Source organism: Pyrus communis, chromosome 1, assembly GCF_963583255.1.
Source record: "Pyrus communis chromosome 1, drPyrComm1.1, whole genome shotgun sequence".
In the NCBI taxonomy this organism is placed as follows: Eukaryota; Viridiplantae; Streptophyta; class Magnoliopsida; order Rosales; family Rosaceae; genus Pyrus; species Pyrus communis.
In genome coordinates this window covers 15,134,862-15,151,084 of record NC_084803.1, presented here as the reverse complement: position 1 = coordinate 15,151,084, position 16,223 = coordinate 15,134,862, and the positions used below count along the sequence as shown (strand labels likewise).

Here is a 16,223-nt window from a genome sequence, read left to right as displayed (position 1 = left end):
CAGCAATCTCCATAATGAAGAACCCTATCTTCCACCAGAAAACAAGGCATATAAATAGGAAGTACCATTTTGTAAAGGAAGCAAGCATTGCTAGAAGGAGTAATTGATGTGAAGATTTGCAAAAGTAAAGAATAGGTTGCAAACATTTTTACCAAGGCATTACCGAGAGAGAGAGAGAGATTTAACTATTTAAGGTTTGAGCTTGGAGCGAAACCAATGAGCAACTTAGGAGAGGCTATTGAGAATTAAGCTTCTCACAGGCTAAAAATCAACATGCATATGTGTGAGATCCAATATTTTTAGGCTTTGTATTAATGTTATCGTTAGCAGTCTGTTTTGACCTAGAGCCTTTTTAGCCTTTTTAATGTTATATTAGTTACTTACCTAATTATTTGTAACACTATATATGTATACCTTTTGGTTAAGTCATGCATGCTTTTTATTTCTTGCATGTAAAGGAAAGGGACTAGTGATTAGACTTGTTGGTGGAAGTGTCACCAATATTGTTCTCATAAATTCAATAGCTAGCCTTTACGTGTTAATCTCTTATATGTGGATTGACACCTCTTGCTTGCCAATCAGATGAATCAATCCTCTTTATATATTTTATTGTATTTTTTACTTGGCCATTATGATTTGTAGCCGACCTATATTCCTATAAATAGGAGATCAACTCCATTTGTTTTCCAACATGGGCTAGCATGCATAATGCTCTGGAGCTCGTTCACTTACTATATATATATATATATATATATAGAGATGTTTATTATGGAGAGAGATTAGAAAAGAAATAGGGTGGAAGAAATACATGATGATTTAGGAGTGATCAAGAACTTGCTTAAGTACATGGAGCTTAACTATTTTGGTAGTGACGTGAATAAGTATGTGGAGCTTAGCTATTATGGTAGTGACGTGGATTTTTGTTTTAGTTTTAGAATTCAGGTAAGGGAAATAACGCAAACCTTTACGGAAATTGATTTTATTAAATTTCGTGAAGTATTACAATATTATTGATCTTTTTGGTTGATTAATGTGGTTGGATATTAGTTGGCTAATTGCTTCAATTAAGTGTTACTTGTTATTGGTTATGGAATTATTGTTGGAATGCTATTCGTTGAGAATATATTGTGATACATGTGAAAGATGAAATGACATTTTCTGTGCATCACTCATGTTGTGAGATGTGGTTGGAATTTCAGTGTTGAGATTGGAATTCGGGAAATGAAGGTAGTTGGAAAGGATATTTTGTGTAGTTGAATCTATTCATTGTGAAACCAGTTCTAGGCGAGCTCAGTGTGCACATTAGAATAGGATATCGGTGGGATAAATTGTCGATGTAGGTGATTTAGGCTAAAGATCAATGAATTAGATAAGATGACTAGCAAAAGGGGTTTATGAATTTGGGATATCGTATGGGGGTTAGTTTCTATAATAGAACATTCGAACCACGATTGCAGTGGTAAAATGCATGGTATGGGACATGCAGATCCGCGTGTTTTATTATATAAATTAACGGGTGTAGCTGAAGAGGTTGGATTGCATACATGCGTTGTTATCATTTATGATTGGATATTTGGCTATACAATTTCATGATACTTAATTTGATATTGTCAATTTACTGTGATAAGGTTATGTCCCTATTGAGCTGTTGAAGCTCATCCCTCTATTGTTATGCAGGTTTACGAACTTGACATTCAAGAGCGTAGGCAGGATGAGATCAGATTAGATTGGAGAATAGAAAGTTTATTCATCTATTTATTGTAGGTTGTAAAGAATTCTTGATTTGTTTACGAATCATGAATTATTTTTATAAAAAGAATTTATTTTTCAACCCGTTCCAATTTTCCTTTATTTGTTGAGCTTTTAACTTCGTTTCGAATTCGGATTTGAGTTTTTATTACCGATTCGGGTCCGAGGCGTGACAATATGACAATCCTGTAGATGAACTTGAAGAAATCGAAGAAGAAAGCAAGTTTGCTAATTTAGTAGTAGCCGTTATGTTTGAATGTCCAATGGCTAACTTAGTTTCTTTTTTAGGAAAATTTTACAATTGTATTTGTTCTTATCTCCTTGATTGTATTGTGTTGTTGGATCATTTCCCAAGTGGAAGGATCCCAGCTCCTGAGGCTCTAGATGGCCGAGATTGATCCTGAAAATTAGGACTTCTTCGAGCCCTCTATATGCTAGAGTTTTGATGAATGAAAGATAACAAGAATTGCTCTCTCTATACCTCCTCTATGTAGTTTTGCTCTTCAAGTTTTAGATTTTCAAAACCAAGTTTTTCATACAAATTAACCCTAAAGATCATGGCATGGTACCATTTCAACAAAATATGTACCCAGTCTATTTTGTTTGGTATTAGACCCACTAGTTACTTTATGTACTTAATTAGTTTATAAAGAAAATTGTAGTAATGGTCTCTCAACTTTAATCAAATTGGACCAATGATCCCTTAACTAAAAATCCATTACCATTGGTCCCTTAACTCGTCAAAATGTGTAGCTATGGTCATTTTCGTCAACTTTGTTAGAATTTTGTCAAAATAAGTTATGTTAGACGGACCATTGTTACAATTGGGATTCCTCAACTCATCAAAATGTGTAGTTATGATCATTTTCGTCAACTTCGTTAGAATTTTGTCAAAATGAGTTATGTTGGAAGGATCATTGCTACAATTGGGTTAAAGTTGAGGGACTATTGCTCCAATTGGGTTAAAGTTGAGGGACCATTTCTTCAGTTGAATTAAAGTTGAGGGACCAATGATAATGGACTTTTAGTTGAGGGACTATAAATGCACGTTTTGATAAGTTGAGGGACCAATGGTAATGGATTTTTAATTGAGGGACGAGTACTCCAATTGAGTTAAAGTTAATGGACCGTTGCTACAATTTGCTCTAGTTTATAATATGAATGGTAATTGACAACTATTAGTGAAAGTACTAAATAATTCAACTATACAAGAAAACTCACAAAATTCGATGACCTCACACAAGAACCTCTCTAAAAAAGACTTCACTTATTCAAACTCAAAAGGCATAATTGGCTTTCTCAATAGAAATGGATCATCTCCGGATCCCTTCCACCAAATCCATTAAGTACGGGGATTCGGGCTGTTGAAATTTAATCAAACAGCTACAATTATTATATCTTTTAAAAGGACCTCCTGTTTGTAGTCGTTAGATCAAATTTCAACGGTCTAGATTCTGAAACTTAGTGAATTTGATGGAAGAGATCCAAAGAAGATCCCTTTCCTTTCTCAATTGCCAATAAAAAATGAAGGTTTACTTGGCACTCGTAAAATAGCACCACGTTCTTCCATTTTATAAAGATATAAAGAAGAAAATACAATTGAAGAAGCTAATGTGGAATTTTCAACCGTCAATGAGTTGAAAACCTTACCAAGCCAGTTTTGAAAATTAAGTGTTGCGTGATCAGTAACTCTACCGATCCGCATCATCGCATAAGAATTTATATGTGTAGACGTGCAACGTTGTGCATTTTAATACTTGGGTACTCCTTAGTGAGTTTCCAATTTACTCCCCTCTTTATGTGGTCCAATGATATTAGTACACCTGTCACTTGCCATCTCCATAACCACACAATCTTCTTCCTGTCCTTGCCTATGTGCAGAATCCATCTCTATTCCATCACTTCTCCGGCGACCCACCCTTATTCTTTACTTCTCCGGTGACCCCACCCCAATCCCCCACTTCTCACCACAAAATAAGTTGATGATAGTCTGAAATATCACAATCAACTCATATTTGACCGTTGAATTTGTCTCCGGGTCCGCATCCTCAGTTATTCAAATTTATGACATTCGATAAATCGAAAGATTGAATACGTGTCGAGACAAAGTTCATCTAAGTACTTAAGAAAGCAAGCTCTCTCTCCTCTGAAAGACTGAAACATATTGATCCGACCTAAACCTAATATTTTCTAGACCGAGTTCCCATAGCTCACTGAGTCACTAAACGATGCACTCCCCTTCCCCGACCCAAGCCTCTGACGACACTCATCCCAGTCCCACAAGAAAAACACCATGGCCCTCAACTTTTCTCATTTTCTCAGTACTGGCTCCAGTAACAATAGCCCTACTAATTTACCAACTCGACACGCTCCACCCAGCTCCCCTGCCTCTTCACGAGTTGAACCAGCGAGTCGCGTCTGCTCCCAAACGTAATTCTCACATGCTCAAAGGGTCAGAGTTTGTGGGTGCCGGGGCTTTAGTGGCACCGGAAGACGTGGCTCATGATCCGAAGTCGGGTCTCATTTACACCGGCTGTGCTGACGGGTGGGTTAAGCGAGTCACGGTGAAGGAGTCGGCTGCTGACTCGGTAGTGGAGAACTGGGTTTTCACCTGCGGGAGACCGCTTGGACTTGCTCACGGCGCTGACAACGAGGTTTACGTAGCTGACACGGAAAAGGTCAGTCTGATCCTAATCCACAGTACATTTTTGTGGTTAGAGAGGACAAAATGAGAGTAAATCATTTTCATCAGCAAACTTACTTTTGCTTCTTTTTGGGGTTTTGATTAGGGGCTACTGAAGATAAGAGAGGATGGAACAGTGGAACTGCTGACAGATGAGGCCGAGGGCATAAAATTCAAGATACCTAATTGCGTGGATGTAGCACAAGACGGCATGCTTTACTTCACAGATGCTTCGTACAAACACAGCTTGCATGAGTTACAATCCGACCTTTTAGGGGGCAGACCTTACGGTAGACTTCTGAGCTACAATCCGACGACCAAAGAGACCAAAGTGCTCGTCCGCAACCTCTACTTTGTTAACGGAGTTGCAGTCTCTCCGGATCAAAACTTCGTCGTCTTCTGCGAAACTGTCATGTATGTTTCTATACTCGTGGTGTCTTCTCGAGTAGCGATTCTCATTCTCAAATGTGTTATGCCTTTTTGTATATTCAATCATAGAGCTAAAAGAAATAGCGAAAAGTGCTCGGGGTGAAAAAGGAAGTGCGAAAATCACTTTGTTTTAAGTTTGGATGACAAAGTTTTAAACTATACTACATGGTTAATACTGCAGGAGAAGGTGTAGAAAATATTACCTGCAAGGCAGTAAAAAAGGGAGTGCAGAAAATTTTATCGACCGTTTGCCGGGCTTGCCTGATAATATCAGATATGATGGAGAAGGCCACTACTGGATTGCATTGATCACGGTAAGATTTCATTATCTCTTTTGAAATATCACATCAATTGTCAGTAATGGAATAGAGTATTGTTCAAGTAACGTTCTCTTGCTAGACAAATATTGGTCTGTAAATTTAGACTACACATTCTTGGATGCATCTTATTCATGCCATTTTTCAATGACAAATTGGCAGGACGTTACACCGTACTGGGATCTAGTACTTCGATATCCTTTTATTCGGAAAGTCCTAGCCATTGTGAAGCGATATGCAGGAGGCAGGCCACGTTTGCACAAGAATGCTGGCGTATTTGCTGTGAATTTGGATGGGGAGCCAACTGCTCACTACTATGATCCTGAGTTGTTTCTCATTTCAAGTGGGATCAAGATTGGAAAGTACCTCTACTGCGGTTCCATCGTCTATCCCTACATTATTCGCCTTGATCTGGATCGACATCCTGCACAAGCCACTACATGAGCTAATTGTAGTCCCTTGATATAATCTTGAACATGTATGGAATGGTATTGTAGCTTCTCTAGAGAAACTTAAGCATAGACGATAGATGCAGCAGTAGTGTTTGGTTTATGTAATTTTGCCTTGCTTATATGTAAAGCGCCAAAAACATACCTTCCAGTGACACTTGTTACAACTTTAGTTGTTCAAGAGAGGCTGCCCAATGCCTTTGCTTTTTCTCTCAGAACATACTTTTGTATCTTTCCGGTTGCAGTTTTCGGTATGTCATCGAAAATGACTGTCCGAGGAGCCATGTAATGAGGCAAATGATCACGGGAAAATTTGATCAGTTCTTGAGCGTTTATGTGATCAAATCCATCCTTCAGTTTCACAAATGCACAAGGAGTCTGCCCCCAATGGTCATCTGGCCGTGCAACAACTGCAGCCTCAAGAACTGCCGGATGGCTAAACAAAACTGTTTCCACCTCAACCGTGCTTATGTTTTCTCCCCCGGATATGATTATGTCCTTCAACCGGTCCTTCATTTCTATGTAGTTATCAGGATGTTTCACAGCTAGATCTCCGCTTCGAAACCATCCACCACTGAAAGATTCCTCTGTTGCTTTCAAGTCCTTAAGATAACCACTCATAACTGTGTTTCCCCTGAACATAATTTCACCCATTGTTTTACCATCAGCTGGTACACTCTCCATAGTGACGGGATCTTTTACGTCAACCTCTTCTAAACCAAGATGTTGCACTCCTTGTCGAGCTTTAAACTTTGATCTTTCGTCCAAAGGCAGAGAATCCCACTCGGGTTTCCACGAGCAGTAAGTCCCGGGACCATAAGTTTCTGTTAAACCGTACAAGTGATGCACTCCGAAACCCAATTCTTCCATCTTGAAAAGGATCTGTGGAGGGGGCGGTGAACCGCCAGTCATTATTTCCACCTTGTGAGGCAGTGGCCTTCGGTCACTGACTGGTGAATTCACAATCATGTTCAAGACAGTTGGTGCCCCTCCCATGTTTGTCACATTGTATAGAGTTATGTTGTCAAATATGTCTTTCGGATTGACTTTTCTGAGGCATATGTTAGTGCCACCCTGAGCAGCCATCCCCCAAATGAGGCACCACCCATTGCAGTGAAACATAGGCACGGTCCACATATAAACCGGCATTGAGTTTATTCCATGAAGCAGAACCGTAGCAAGGGAGTTGAGATAGGCACCCCGGTGACTATAAACAACCCCTTTTGGCCTTGATGTTGTGCCGGACGTATAATTCACACTGATAGGATCCCATTCACTCTTTGGCCTTCTTATCTCAAATCCAACATGTCCCTTTTCCAGAAGACTTTCATATTCATAGGTGCTCAAAGAACATTCTTCGGAAGACGGGTCCGAAGACCCCTCAGAATCGGCAATTAAAACCAGAATAGGTGGTTTTGTGTCCGTTTTTCGGGCAAGAAGATCAAGTGCTCCATTGGCAATTCCAAGTAACTGGTAATCCACAAAGACGACTTTGGCCTTGGAATGACTCAGCAGGACAGAAATCATAGCCGAATCGAGGCGTGAGTTTAGTGTGCAGAGAACTGCACCGGCCATTGGAACTGCAAAATGCAGCTCATACATGGCTGGGACATTGGGAGCCAAAGTTGCAACCTGGTCAATGAATCAACTAGTCAAACATGCATACAGGTTTCATCTGCTATATCAATTGACAGATCATGTTTTGACGTAGTAACGAAAGAGTAGAAGGTAAATGATCAAAGTAGAAGTTTTCCAGCCGTCTGATAACCATTTCGGTTTTAGTTTATAGTTTTCTCATCTACCCTTCTTCATCCCTCTTCTTTCCATATGCTCTCCATTTATCTCGATAACGAAAAATAAAAACCAAAAACGAAATTGTTCTCAAACAGGCGCTTCCGATCAAATTGAATCACAGATTTCAGTATGAGTTTGCGACGGGTTGACTTATTCAATATGAAAGACAAAGAAAACATGAATAAATAAATAAAAGAACTGACCACATCACCGGGGGAAATTCCCAGCTGGGTGAGAGCGGAAGCTAATCTGAGGCAGCGGTGATGGGTTTGACCCCAGGTGAATTTCAGCGAGCCGTAGATCAGCGAGGTCCGGTGAGTGTAGGCCTTGGCAGCTCGCTCCAGGAATCCTACCGGAGACAAAGGCACGTCGTTTGCCGGGCACCGGACTAGCCCCTCCATCGAACTCCATGACTCCGGCGCGGAATTGTTCCCGGAAAAATGAGAGCATAACGGCAGACTAACAGTCAAGTGACGGCGACGGATAGTGGAAGCCAAGCGAGTCCATGAATTCTTGACAAAGTGGTTCATGGTCGTGACGACGGAGGTAACGAGGGAATCAGGCAGTGAGTGACTGGTTCTATGAGGTTTCGTGGTCCAATGTTATCATGAGTTGGTTGCTCACGGAAGTCCCGATGTGAGGATGAATGATGTAACAACTCATGGAAGTCTCTTGGAAGGATGAATGATGTAACCATCATGCTTATCTATCTAGCAAATGTTTTAGCTAGAATAATACTAGCCAGATTAAATTTATAAATAAAATTTTGAAAATTTAAAAATATAGAAGTCGATAATTAGTTTATTGCTATAAGTAACCCATTTCTTGGTCTTCAACCCCCTCAGTCATTACGAACGCTCCCGATCAGTGCAATGGGATGTGTTTATTTATTCATCTCTTGACTCGAACTGTGAGCAGGTTTGAAAAAAGATCTTAGAGTGTTAACGTGTTCATTTCTATTAATAATAAATCATTTAGTTTGTAAATTTTATCTTTCTAACATTAAACATATTAAAATTTAAAAAAAAAAATAGAAATAGTCCTCTATTACAGTGATAAAGAGGGTGTTTCTTGATGATAAAGTTCACTCCAATTAAAAAGTGTCAGCTAAAAAAAAATTTATTGATTTTTTATTATCGTACCGTCTTAAAAAAATATATATATCTTTCTTGCAATCGATCCATAATCCTAATAACGTCATCGCTTGTCTAATGAATAGAAGTACCGATGCATAATCCTGATACATGGTCCCTCGTCTAATGTATACAAGTCACGTGTTCAAAAAAAAAACATTTTATTTTTGAAGGCAGATTGTCTGCCTTCTGTTATAGTAACTTTTCTATTTTCTTTTATTTATGTGATCACGGTTAAATTATATTAATTTTTTAATAAATATAATAAAAAATAAAAATAATATAAAATATTAACATAATTTAACCGTGATCATATAAATAAAAAAATGATAGAAATGACACGATAACAAGAGTGCAGACAATCTGCCTCTTTTATTTTTTGCTTCTTAAAACCTACCCTTTCAGTTTCAGTTTAAATGTACTTTAGTAGAGCAAATAGTTAAGAATGTGGATCGCATCTAGATTTTAAATGCACTTTAGCAGAGCAATTTGGATCCCATCTAGATTTTAAATGTACTTTAAGAGCAGCTCCAGCGGGAGCAACTGCTCGAGGGACAGGCTGCGGAACAGGGCCTGATTGCCAGAGGGAGGAAGTCCAGCGTTGGCTGGCGAGCGAGCCCGAGCAGGCCCGAGCTCCAGGCCGGTGGATTCCTGCCAGCCCGAGCGCCCGAGGGTTGTCTGACGTGGGCTGACGTCATACGCCTACTGAGTGAATCAGAGGGCCACCAGACGACTGTACGACCTCCTGAACATCGTCGTCGTCGTCCTCTTCTTCGTCATCGTCGTCCTCTTCGCCCTCATCCTCGTCGTCGTCCTCGTCGGCGTCCTCCTCTTCTTCGTTTACGCTGTCGTCGAATTTGGACTCGGACTCGGACTGCGACTCGTACAGCTCCAATTGCTCGGCGGTCAAAGGCTTAACTTCTTTTTCCTCCACAACTTCCTCCATAGCCTTCATCCTCTCAAAGCTCACACAAATTTGCAGAGAAAATCTCCTCTTTGTATTCTTGAGAAAACGAATTGGGATTGGATTTGGGAAAGTGAATGAGATAGAGGGAGGGAGGGACGAGAGAGGAGCTGCCAATTGGGATTGGATTGCAAATAAAATTATTTTATAAATAAATAAAATACTAATATTTTATTACCAATTACCGGGGTTATTCAAGTGCAACGGTGGAGATACAAAAGGTGATTACTGTTATTAATGGTAATTACCATTCATGAGGTGGATTAAATAGTGAATAGCCAGGGGGGAGGGCTCCCACGCTGGAAGTGCTCTTAGCTGATCAAATACTTAAGAATGTGGATCTCATTTAGATTTTCTTTTTGAGAATACTAAGATCTTCACATTTTATATATTTATTGTATATTATACGATTAGAAATTATTTTAAATTATTTTATTTTATATTAAAAATAATAATACTTAACGAAAACTAAACATATAATATACAATAAACGAATAAAGTATAGAATTTCTAAGACATTTACAACATTTACAAAGAAAATCCGAAAAAAATTCTCATCCAATGTTTAAAAAGAGATGAGTAGCACGTCAGTTGACCTGGAATTCCCAACAAATATAATCTTAACTAATACGTCTATTTCCATAATTGAAAATTGAAATTAAAAACTTGCCACGTTCCTGTACTATAAAAAAACTTGCCACATTCTGCATTTATGATAGGCATTAATAAATAGGCCAACAAAATTCCTAATATAACCCTTACATAATCGTTCAAAGAGAAAAAAAACAAAAAAAAGTAACGCTAAGAAAACTAAATTTCTAGATAAAATTTATAAACTAAATAATGTGTCACTAATATAAAGAGCACGTTTATTAGTGTTTAAGTAATAATTCAATCATTAACTTTTATGCCATTTAGTTTACAAAACCTTATCTACAAATTTAGTCTACCTAGCATTGTCCAGTCAAAAAACTCTCTGACTACCCCCTTCCATGCTGACTACCCACCTACATCGTCGCTCAGTGATTCCACCAGCGACACTCCATATATTCTCTTTCTTCCTCTTTTTCTTTGAGGAGTACGGTGCAGGTCTTCGGTTTGTGATTCCACCGAACAGGTTGTCTCGCTTCTCCACCTCCTTCATTGAACTCACAGAGACAGGCTGGCAAATGACTTTGATTTTCCTAAAAAATAGTTGCATAATCCCCCTTGAACAATTTTTTTTTAACAAGCAATGTTATCTATACTAAGAAAGTAAGAGAATTGACTAAGCCTCATAATGAGCGAGCCATAATAATATATTTCAAATTCGTCTTTAACGAGAATCGAACTCAAAAACTTTCACTAGACTAAAACAAAAATAAAATTAATTAAGAAAGTAATTAATTAGTTAGTTAGTTAATTGATTAAAGGGTTAATCTCTATTTACAACCTTAAAGTTTCGTGGTTTTCAACATTTGATACATGAAGTTTTTTTCATCCTAGAGTCATACCTTAAGTCTTAAATTTGGGACAGTTTTATACTTTCGTTAGTCAAACTGTTAAGTCTGTCATTAACTAATGATGTGGCACCCATGTGAACAATGACTGGGCGCCACGTGTCATCCACGTGAAAATTAAAAATAAATTATTTATAAAATAAAATAAAATTATTTATTTATTAAAAACAAAAAAAACCCTTGTTCCCCAAATCCCAGCCGTGCCCACCCCCACCCAGCCACCCCTTCATCTTCCCCAAATCCCACCCTCCATTCTCTTTGTCCGCACCCAGTGCTCTCCCTCCCTCTTCGACTCTGCACATCCACCCTCTTCCTCCTCCCTCATCCGCACCTAGTGCTCTCCCTCCCTCTTCGACTCTGCACATCCACCCTCTTCCTCCTCCCTCATCCGCACCTAGTGCTTCCCTTCCCTCTTCGACTCCTACACTTCCACTCTCTTCTCACCATCACAAAACTAATAAAAAAAAAAAAAAACCACATCCCAAACCATCAAAAATGAGAAACCTACGAAATTCAACATCATCAAATTCAAAAATTGAAAACCGATGGTGAAAAATCCGGTGCGGGTCAACCCAGAATTGGGTTTGGTGTTGGATCGTAACGGGTTCACTCCCCTGCATCTGGCTGTGATCAAGGAGCGAGTTACGGTTGTGGCCGAGTCAAACCGGCGGCGACTCGGATTTTGACTCAGGGAGGCGAGGGTGGGTTGCACTTGTGTGTGAAGCATCACAGGCTGAAGGTGTTGAAGGTTTTGGTGGAATGTACAGGGAGAGGGAATTGAAGGTGGGTGTGCGGAGTGGGTGTGCAGTTGAGAGAAAGGGAGGGAGGGGATCGGGGGTTGAGGTAAGAGTGGTGTGAGAGAAAGAGTGTTTGAGGGTGGGGCAAGGGGTGGGTGATGGGAGGGTGGGCACGGGTGGGATTTGGGGAAGACGAAAGGATGGGTGGGAGAGGGGGCACAGGTGGGATTTGGGGAAGAAGGGTTTTTTTTTTTTTTTTAATAAATAAATTATTTTATTTTTAATTTCAAAGTGGATGACACGTGGCGTCCAATCATTGTCCACATGAATGCCACGTCATCAGTTAACTGCAGACTTAACAATTTGACGAACGAAGGTATGAAAATGTCCCAAATTTAAGACTTGAGGTATGACTCTGGAATGAAAAAAACTTCGTAATGTTGAAAACCACGAAACTTTAGGATAGTAAACAGAGATTAACCGTTGATTAAATATATCCGGTCTGTGATTCCACCGACCAGCCACCTTATCAGACACCGGTCCCTTTATGGTCCTGATTCAAGTACAGACCACCGCTCTGGGGTGGACGGTGCAGGTCTCCGGGAGGGAGTTGATCAATGGGGGAGGTCTGGTTTTTTTTTTTTTGAGAAAATTCATATGGTACCATAAAATGGTCCATATTTGTGCCCAATTCAGAGTATTTTTGGGTACCCGAACTCAGGGAACCCAACAAGAAGAGCCCATTGTCGCCCTTCTTTTCTTTTATTTATTTACTTTTTTGCCCTCTGGGGAGCTCAGCTCACTTTCAAATTCATGTTAAGCTCTCACTTGCCATTCACCAAGCAATGCTCGGCAAAGAATCACTAAAGAAGAAGATAGCGATGAATCAGAAGAAATGACTAAAAGCGGCGAGGCGAGAGATGAATTCGAATCACAAGAAGACCGAAGCGAGTCCAAGCAGTGTCACCACTGGCACGCCAGTGTATCCAACAACGATAACAGTCTGAGTGTCATCAACAGAACAGTAATATGTATCTACTGTTGCCTTTTCATACCTTGAAGCTGTGTGTGTATGGTGGAAGTTCACATATAGTTAGTTATCTGAGAACTGCAACTGTATTCGCAAGGATGGATTTACAAGTCTGGACACAGACGGATTGAGCATAAACACGATAGGTTGGAACTTTGTATTAAAACACCAGAATCAGAGTTATTCATCTTTGAAATTTATTATGAAACAAAGATTGTGAAAAATTTAGAGGTGGTAATCAAAGAATTATGTTAAAAACGTTTCAAATTTTCTGGCAGGGAAACGCTTCCCATGCCAAATCGAAAAAATGCTATGGGGCAATGAACAGCGGCTGAAGAATGAATACCTGCTCTTCACTTCTCTGTCAATCTAAGGCAGCAATGACCGCGTCAACAACCTCTTGGGTGGTGCTCTGTCCTCCAAGGTCCTTTGTCCTGCGTTTACCCTCCAATATTACTCGTGCCACCGCAGTTTCTAGTCGATCAGCAAAGGAAGGGAATTGCAGATGTCTCAACATCATGGCGGATGAGAGAAGCAGGGCCACTGGGTTTGCTTTCTTTAGCTCCAATATTTTCTGATTTCCCACGTTTCCTGCTGAAGCACCTTGCTCGAAAATAGCATGATCTGCCCCAACATTGCCTGCAACCAAAACATCAGAGCCATCATTGTTAATTTGCAGCGAGTAACATACTGTTGAAAGCATGGAGTAGGATGTCATTTTCCTACATTTTTCTCAAGGACATTGGGACAGCAATTTAAAAAGAAGACCTCACCTCCTGGCATGACACCGGTGCCAGCAGCAATACCAGCTGCTGTATTTGCAACTAGATTACCATAAAGGTTTGGTGTCACCTGCAAAACCGAAATCAGCATGCTTCACAACGGAAAACAATTTCGCCTCTTCCCTCCTCTTCCTTTTTATTCTAACACGAAAAAATGTTCCATTACAATCAGGCACTTCTCAACAGAAAGAATGCAGTAAATGCATAATCCACAGTTTTTGTCTCTGATATAACATCAAATCTTCTAAACAATAACAGGTGCCTCATTTCAGAAGCATCCTTGCCAGCTGAAAAATGACCCACTAACAGAAGGCCCTGCTCTCCAGTGAATAATAGCAAAACTATGCAGCATAAAATAAAATGGACGAACATTTCAATGAATTGTAAATGGCATACCATGACATCAAATTGCTCAGGCTTCGAAACAAGCTGCATGCAGCAGTTATCGACAATGACTTCATTGTATGCGATGCTAGGATAGTTTGTGGCCACCTCACGGCAGGACTCCAAGAAGAGACCATCTGCAAGCTTCATAATGTTTGCTTTGTGCACAGCGGTCACCTTCTTTCTGTTGTTTAGGTAAGCGTACTCAAAAGCATATCTAGCAATGCGCTCCGAACAGAACTTTGTGATCACCTAGCAAAAGAGTAAGCATAAGTGACGAATATAACCCAAACTATGCAGATAACAAGAAAATCCATCAAAATTGCTATAAACCACAAATCCATCAACATACAACCACTCAACCAGCAGCAAATCAAAATATGGGACTATTTCACTTGCAATTGAAAAATACGAGAAATGCACTTCAATGAATACAACAAATTTTTGCTTATTCTCACATTGAACCCCCGTCTCACAAAAACACACGTCACTCCACCATACATTGTGAGAGGAGGTCCTATATATGACACTATAACGTGAGAAAATCTTCAGTGTCACGTAATGAGTGAGACACTCACATAAAGATATACCTCGGAGATGGATAACAATCTCTCAACTAGATTAGTCTCACTCTCAAGCAATAGTCTTTCCAATGGTTCCACAAAGTGGGACCACACAGATTCGTGCAATCCCAACAATCAGTCACAAGAGAAGAAAACTTTTCATCCTGCGCCAGATACATTATGTGTAATTATATAAATGGGGGGAATTTTTATTTTTTAACTTGTTAATTTTTAACACAATTATTTCACCACTTGCATAGTGATACATGATGTACCACTACGTGTTTCGGACACACTAAAAAATCTCTCTCGAAAGTATAATGTAATATATTAATCATTATTACATTCTCAATTGGTGTTAAACATAGTTAATGAACTAAAAACGACAAAATTCAATCAATAAATCAAATAACAACAAAACCCCAAATATAATTAAATTAAAAATTGAAAATTCCAAAAATCCCAGTGATTTGATGATACCTTAAGGCTTTCAACGACGCCAGGAATGACCTCATGCTCGAGCCCAGAGTACTCGCCCTCAGTATTCTCCCTGATCACGACAATATCGACATTCTCATGCTTCATCACCAGCCCCGGCAGATTGAAGCAGTTGACGAGGGATGCGTAGAGATCGAGCTCCCGCCTCAGCTGCAGATTGAGCGAGCTCACGCCGCCGCCCATGGGCGTCGCCAGCCCGCCCTTCAAGCACACCTTGTTCTTCTTGATCGACTCGATCACCTCACCTGGGACCTTCGGCATGTCGCCGTGGACCTCGAAGGTTTCGAAGTATATTGGCGCGTGCATCGCGTCCATGACCTGCTCGACGGCATTGGTGACGAGAGGACCGATGCCGTCGCCGGGGATTAGGGTTACCGCACGAGGGGCGCCGTCTCCGGGGCGGGGCATGTAGGTCACGGATCGGGACGGGGTGGCGGTGGGAGCGAGGGTCGGGGCGGATGGTTTCGGGAGCAGGTAGCGGAGGAGTTGCACGGATCTTCGGGCCATGGCCGCGAATTTGTGGGGTCCGGGTGTGGTGATTTGATGGTGATGTGTTTATGCAATTTTGGAAGGCATTTGCGGAAAAGGGACGCCGACACAGAGAGGAGAGCGACAGACAGAGACAGAATGATAAATAATTACCTTTTAATTAAAAATTATTTTCTCTTGAAAAATGAAAATATTTGTGAAATGATGACAACAATGGAAAGGGGGGAGAGATGGTGGGGGAGAGGAGTGAGGACCGTCCAGGTCTGTATGAATGGTGGGCCCGGAGCCGGCGGGTGGACGGTGTGCAGAGGCCCACGAGGAGGGAAAGCAGGGGCAGAGGATGGGCGCGGGAATAGGCGCCACTTTTGCGGAGATTCGTATTGAATGTAATCTGAACAACGTTTTTACTGATCGCTTCTTTAGTGTCAGTGATTTTTTGGAACATAAGTGTGGCCGATATCTCTTAAAAATAAGGTTAGTAAACTCGGTATAATTCTATATGAATCGAGATTAGCATCGTTGTTTAATTTTTTTAACTATTTGAGTTACAAATATATTATTAGTATGGTACACATGCTGACAACTTTCTGTGCGTGATTCGAATGCGCATCAGCTACATGTATATTTTTAATAAAAAATCTCGATTCAGATCAATGATTGCAGATCAATGATTGCAGAACAATGATGGGAAGCACAAAAGAGAACAGTAGAGGGGAATGTCTC

The 16,223-nt window shown here is 40.3% G+C and overlaps 3 protein-coding genes across 5 annotated transcripts; 1 reads left to right on the top strand and 2 right to left on the bottom strand.

Moving 5' to 3' along the window:
- Nucleotides 1-3,660: 3,660 nt before the first annotated feature.
- On the top strand, nucleotides 3,661-5,622 carry LOC137748444 (protein STRICTOSIDINE SYNTHASE-LIKE 5-like). Its single transcript, XM_068488597.1, has 4 exons — nucleotides 3,661-4,427; nucleotides 4,539-4,846; nucleotides 5,043-5,175; nucleotides 5,341-5,622. Exons 1-4 carry the CDS (start codon nucleotides 3,978-3,980, stop codon nucleotides 5,620-5,622), a joined length of 1,173 nt encoding a protein of 390 aa, XP_068344698.1. The 5' UTR covers nucleotides 3,661-3,977.
- On the bottom strand, nucleotides 5,137-8,063 carry LOC137748428 (isovalerate--CoA ligase AAE2-like). 2 transcript variants are annotated; one of them, XM_068488586.1, is made up of 3 exons: nucleotides 7,625-8,063; nucleotides 5,773-7,259; nucleotides 5,137-5,602 (listed from the first exon to the last, which is right to left on the bottom strand). In XM_068488586.1, the coding sequence occupies exons 1-2, from the start codon at nucleotides 7,949-7,951 to the stop codon at nucleotides 5,805-5,807; spliced, it is 1,782 nt and encodes a 593-aa protein (XP_068344687.1). In that variant the 5' UTR covers nucleotides 7,952-8,063; the 3' UTR covers nucleotides 5,137-5,602; nucleotides 5,773-5,804. The 2 variants fall into 2 exon arrangements, with proteins under 2 accessions (XP_068344687.1, XP_068344680.1); XM_068488579.1 differs by having other exon boundaries at nucleotides 5,137-7,259.
- A 2,506-nt stretch (nucleotides 8,064-10,569) lies between these two features.
- LOC137718222 (isocitrate dehydrogenase [NAD] regulatory subunit 1, mitochondrial-like) lies at nucleotides 10,570-15,633 on the bottom strand. 2 transcript variants are annotated; one of them, XM_068457741.1, is made up of 5 exons: nucleotides 14,994-15,633; nucleotides 13,963-14,202; nucleotides 13,558-13,636; nucleotides 13,131-13,423; nucleotides 10,570-10,702 (listed from the first exon to the last, which is right to left on the bottom strand). In XM_068457741.1, the coding sequence occupies exons 1-4, from the start codon at nucleotides 15,516-15,518 to the stop codon at nucleotides 13,149-13,151; spliced, it is 1,119 nt and encodes a 372-aa protein (XP_068313842.1). In that variant the 5' UTR covers nucleotides 15,519-15,633; the 3' UTR covers nucleotides 10,570-10,702; nucleotides 13,131-13,148. The 2 variants fall into 2 exon arrangements, with proteins under 2 accessions (XP_068313842.1, XP_068313834.1); XM_068457733.1 differs by lacking the exon at nucleotides 10,570-10,702 and having other exon boundaries at nucleotides 12,965-13,423.
- Between the last annotated feature and the right edge of the window lie 590 nt (nucleotides 15,634-16,223).